This window comes from Cornus florida, unplaced genomic scaffold (genome assembly GCF_030987335.1).
Source record: "Cornus florida cultivar Cherokee Brave unplaced genomic scaffold, ASM3098733v1 CherokeeBrave_3.0.0_Hap2_Chr11, whole genome shotgun sequence".
NCBI classification, from domain to species: domain Eukaryota; kingdom Viridiplantae; phylum Streptophyta; class Magnoliopsida; order Cornales; family Cornaceae; genus Cornus; species Cornus florida.
Window position 1 is genome coordinate 110,092,275 of NW_026775581.1, and position 5,698 is coordinate 110,097,972.

General features: G+C 37.4%; 1 protein-coding gene across 1 annotated transcript; it reads right to left on the reverse strand.

The window, feature by feature from the left end:
• Window positions 1–805: 805 nt before the first annotated feature.
• On the reverse strand, window positions 806–4,138 carry LOC132284686 (small ribosomal subunit protein eS19x). The gene is made up of 4 exons (XM_059786810.1): window positions 3,976–4,138; window positions 2,117–2,207; window positions 1,828–2,011; window positions 806–1,107 (listed from the first exon to the last, which is right to left on the reverse strand). The coding sequence occupies exons 1-4, from the start codon at window positions 4,057–4,059 to the stop codon at window positions 1,035–1,037; spliced, it is 432 nt and encodes a 143-aa protein (XP_059642793.1). The 5' UTR covers window positions 4,060–4,138; the 3' UTR covers window positions 806–1,034.
• Window positions 4,139–5,698: the final 1,560 nt, after the last annotated feature.

Genomic DNA, 5,698 nt, shown 5'->3' on the forward strand with positions numbered 1-5,698 from the left:
AGGAGCTGCAAAATTGCCAACAAAACCATATAAACCGAACGACAAAAACCCCCCCCGCCCCCCCCCCCCCAAAGCTTGGCATCTGGTCCAAGAAGTGCAACAACATTAAACCACGGTCCATAGACCATAGCAACCAGATCAAAAGGAAAAGGCAGCAGAATTGGAAACACAACCCGTCCAACAGGCAGGAATCCAAATTAAATAGCCCACAACACACATGAAGCCCCCCCATCAAACAATCCACATGGTCAGATGGAAGCCATCTCTGGATCAAAAGGATTTGAGGTCCAATAGGGGAGACGATGACAATAAGAAAAACCCAAAACAGAGGAAGTGGGATCAGAAAATAAGGGAATAACAATCATGAATTCCCAGGTGGAGAGTTGAGGCCACACCCACATATGTAAATAGCAAGTCCCATGAAATAAACCCACATGATCCCATGATGGAAGAAAACCAGGAAGCGCGAGAAGACGAGGAACAGATCCAATCATAGATCCCCTCTCTAGCCATGACGTCTTGACAAACGCGAGAAAACTCTGAACTTGCAGAGAAGCCTCTACACACAGGAAATTTCCAATAATAAGGCCAACTTAAACAGCCCCGTTTCCCTTGATAATAGGAAAGGGAATGTTTTGATTGTAACGGAAAAATATATACTACCCTGGGTAGTGTTATTGAATAACTTGATAATAGGAAATAGGGTGCTGCGATTGGACACCCACTAATTTATCTGGGGTATCCGGTGGCCAATAACCTAATCAACCAAGCGAATATCATGTCATAGTTTCAGATATATGGAAACTAACCAACATAAAATACCAACACTTACAATTCGCATCTTAAATCAAGAAAGCCTCAGCAATTCCCAAAGTACATGCAAACAAACACAAACAGAAATTAATAGAGCTACAAATCTTTCATGTTCCAAAAGAAATTAATAGAGCTACAAATCTTTCATGTTCCAAACACACAAAAATCATAAATCTAGTATTTGATGTATGCATAGCACTGCCTGCTTGCTACCACCGGTCTCAACGAGCAACCACAATCCTTCCAGCAACTTGATCAAGATCTCGCCGGCCACTGGATGTGATTTTTCTCCCACTGATTCGTGCACATGGAAAGTATAGTGAATATTAACATTTGGTATAATGTGAAAGATTCTACTACACAACATTCCGTCAAAACTTGAATAAAATTCGACACAATAACATTAATTTGAAATGTTAGTAAAACAAACATCAAATTCTCATAACATTAATTATTGAACCAAAATGAGACCTTTCAGTGATTTAGACAGGCAGAGGGTATGTAACTGTAAGCCTGTTAACATCTTGTCATGGTGCATTCTTTTCTCTCATAGGAGTACCCCAATGTTCTTTATGCAGCCGAAGATTAATAAAATGAAAAGGTTCAATAATTTAAAATGCACTTTAGTTTTTGTCATTTGCAGTTTTTAAGAAACTAGAAAGCAGATTTTTTTCGTTGAAAGGGACATGAAAAATAATCTAAATCCAAAAAAAAAAAAAAAAATGTAAAATATCAGGCCACTATCTCCAAGCCTGCATAAACTTCAAAGTATATGGAAAATAAATTTTTTTTTTAATGTATGATGAAGAACGCTAAAAGGTTGGACCAAGCAATTCTTTACATATAAAGAATATTATGGGGATATTGTATCCCCTCAAGTGGAATAATTCTGCCCTTTCCATGCAAGAGCAATGAACAAATAATATTTTGACAAATCCACAACAATGCAAGACAATGGCATCCTCGAGGACAGCAATGGACCGTAAAACCAAAACATATACAAAAGAAACTCACCCCTTTGGGTCAAAGTCAATGATATTCATATTCTGCAGCTGTTGAAGTATGTGACGAGCAATCGAGCCACTGCTCTTGCAGAAATGGGGTGGACGACTGCCATTTCTCTTGCTACCACCATAGATCCTCTGGAAACCACCAACACCAATACCACCCCTCAAGTAAATTTTCCTTGCCATAGAAGCTGCCATAAGAAATAGTGAAAGAGGAATAAGCACATATACAGAAACGCCCATAATATTTTTGCATGTGTCTTGATGATGATGATGAAGAAGAAGAAACAACATACCGGCCCTGATGTAGTACCAATCAGGATCATAAGGCGCAAGCTCCTTGAATGTGCCAGTCTTCACTATATCAGTCCAATGAGGAAGCTCCATCTAGCGGAAAACAAGGAAAATAGGTAACATGAGAATGGAACCAGCATCATCCTTAAGATAAAAACAAAACATGGTGATCATGCCATACAATAGGCTACCCTTACATATCATATGTACATTTTCGTAGTCACCAAACAGGTGCACATTACCTATAGCTATCTCAAGTCTAGCAAAATGAAGTCAAGTTACTTTTATTGCAACCAAAAGAGTACCCCACAAAGGTTAAAGAGAATGCAATGCTGTCTCCAGAGTTTCACATTACTGCCTTAGATGGAATCCACCATGATCAAATCATAATTTTTCAAGAACAGGTGCTAGTCATTAGGTATCTGTAGTAGTCGGTTACACTAGTTATCTGGAGAAAGTAAAAAAATATTGATATACAAAGACATATATATGGGGTTACTCTTCTACTTTTTTCAAATTTTAGACCATAGATTATAAGATTCATACCCATATAGTGGGTTCGCTACACTTCAAAATTTTTAATAAGACATGGATTCTGATTTAACCCCTCACCTGCAAACCACTTAGACCAACATTTTACCATCTTGCTACCATAATACTAGACAGGATCTCCTCATTATATTTATTTAACATGAGCTTCTTCTGCTTCAAACGTTGATCATTGGAGAGACAAAAAAAAAGATGTGACCATGGTGACTAGACACATTCTATTTTTATAAAGATATAGAACCACTGGTAGTAGAATCATTTAATTGCAACAGAAATGGGGTTGTCATACTGATGAGGCAACAAACAATAGACGTGTTCAAAAAAATGAACTTCCACATGCTCACTTCCCAACAAGAAAAGAAGACATTAGAGTCGCAATTCAAAAAATCAGGCTAAGGAGGCCGGTCAAATCATGCTACGGCCATGATACATTCATCATCTTGGAACCAAATCCAGCAGTTGGAGCAATGAAATAACAAAAGAATAAAATCTAAGTTGTGTTGACAGACTTGTTTTGAGAAATCACAATAACAAGACATGGGACAAAAAGAATCCAAATAATAAACACCCACACCTATTTTTTTCATGAATAACTCAAAATAATAAGATGCAGTCTCTCTGCAGGTTTCCAAAATCGGATGTAAATATTTCGTATCAACCAAAGTTTTGGGAAACTTCTTGAGAGAAGACTTGATTTCCCAGTATGTATCCTTCAATCATTTCAAAAAAACGAAGAACAGTGGATCTATGCTTAGGGTCACAATCAAGGTGTACTTATTGTCACCATTTTATGATCCCAGATGTCTTCGCATGCTCTCATTGAACCATCTGGGCCAAGTAGAATAGGGGCAAACAGCACAATTACTGAAACCACAAATTTCCAATTTATTTCTATGAATATACCTCCACGCGCATATCAGAAAGGAACAACAGTAACACATACATGTAAAATAGTAGTTAAGGTAGTATAAAAGGAAAAACAAACGATATTCATAATAGGATTACAGCGATTTACACTAGTATTCTAATAATAAAATGTAAACACAGATATAAAAATTTTTACATCACAAGCACAAAACATAAACACCCAAATCTCATACATGTACGATTTACCACAGCAATATAAAATGTAAACAACAATCCATTCAATTAAAGTGACTATAAACACCATTGTATACCATTTGTCGTAATGAGCTAAACATTAAACACAACTATCTCTGTATCAAACGATACTGTTCGAGCTTCCAGTCTAAACATATACTTATACATAATTCATATACATATGCATGTATAGATAGAGAGAGAGAGTTACCTTTCCGGAGCGCTTGAGGTGAGCGGCATAAGCCTTGACAAACTCATGAGGCGAAACGTCTTTCACAGTGCTCGCAGTCTCCATGACTGTTGCTCGAGTCTCTGGGGCGGCAGATCTCGTGGAGCTAGCTAGGGTTTGTGCGCCGGACAGAAAAAGAGCGAGTGTGATAGGGTTTATAATCAGTATATATGGGCCGTTTGGGCCAGAAAGTAAGGCGGGCTGATAAGATTTATAAACCCTCTCTACATTCTTGAAATTTTAAAATTACTTTGAAGCCCAACCCAGTTTCGCAAGCTAATTGACTTCTAATTTTTTGTTATTTATTTATTTATTTTTTACATACTAATGCTCCGTCTGATTAGAGAGATGAAAAAGAGGATGGAAGACGGGGGTATGGATGAGGGCCGTCTGAGGCATTCTTGATTCCGTGAGAAGGTGTTCTCTTATTTTTGTTTGTGAATGGAAGGGATAGTTGAAAGAGTGGATGGGTTGATAGTTTGAAATTTTTTTTTTTTGTTTTTTTGTGGATTGATTGGAAAGAAATAAGAGTTTTAAAATATTTTTACTAATATACCCTAATTATATGTGCAAAGAAATTCAACAAAGTTTAAGAGTAATTTTGCACAAACTTAGAGTATATTAAGAAAATAATAACTCTACCATTGCTTACTTGTACCTTTCAATTGAAGGGCCTTTGATCAGATAAAGTGGGGTAATTTTTATTATTTCCCTCTTCTCTTCCCTCCATAAACATGGACTCTCTTTCCTTCTTTTCAACCAAAGCTTCTTTTATCACTCATCTTTCTCATCCTTCCTCTGTCCTTTCTTTGAAATAAAATTAACATATAAACTTAGTAATGAAATATAAGAGAATAAATTGGTTAAGTGACAACGTGACTGAACAAAAATTTTTTTTTTTTTTAAAATATTTTTAGAATCAAGCACATGAAATCTATGTTTTATGGACGCTCTAAGAGGCCCGGAATCATTATTGTTGGAAAAAAAAAATTAAAATATAATATTTTTTTCCAACAATAATGATTCCGGGCCTCTTAGAGCGTCCATAAAACATAGATTTCATGTGCTTGATTCTAAAAATATTTTTTTTTGTAAAAAAATTTTAATTTGTTTTTCGAGTTGAATAGATTAGTATATGAGGGGAAAATAAATGTACGCAAACTTAGGCTGAAAAACACAGAAATGCATTAAAATGGGTTCAATACTAGTAAGGCCCAAAATACAGAATGTATGATAAATAACTGGGCCTTTAAACCCAAATAATCAAATGATTTGGGCTCAAAGGCAAGAAACTCCAATTCACTGGCCCAATTTCCCGAAGGGAAGTCCTGTAAGTATCCATGGAAACAGCGTGTAACAAGGGTGATTTTGTCCCACATCGGAATCAGATGGGAAAGAGATTGGGTATAAATAGGTGGGTATGCAGCCTTACCTAACAGTTCGAGCTTTTGGGTAAATGGGTAAGCGCCCACCCGTTACAGTTGGTATCAGAGCCAAACCCAGTCCTTGATCCGGTGTCACGCCAAGCGCCCGGCCCGGAAGGCGTCCGGGTGAATCCACCCGGGTAAGCAGGGTGGCTCAACCGCAACGAGGGCGTTGCGAGTTTGGGTGGGGGAGAATGTAACAAGGGTGATTGTCCCACATCGGAATCGGATGGGAAAGAGATTGGGTATAAATGGGTGGGTATGCAGCCTTACCTAACAGT

Bases quoted from the DNA above. Each gene is read 5' to 3' on its own strand.
- LOC132284686 (XM_059786810.1), bottom strand. From the start codon at position 4,059: ATGGAGACTGCGAGCACTGTGAAAGACGTTTCGCCTCATGAGTTTGTC. The intron at 2,208-3,975 runs GTAACTCTCTCT...GTTTTCCGCTAG, and splicing joins ACCTCAAGCGCTCCGGAAAG to ATGGAGCTTCCTCATTGGAC. The intron at 2,012-2,116 runs GTATGTTGTTTC...TTCTTATGGCAG, and splicing joins TTGGTACTACATCAGGGCCG to CTTCTATGGCAAGGAAAATT.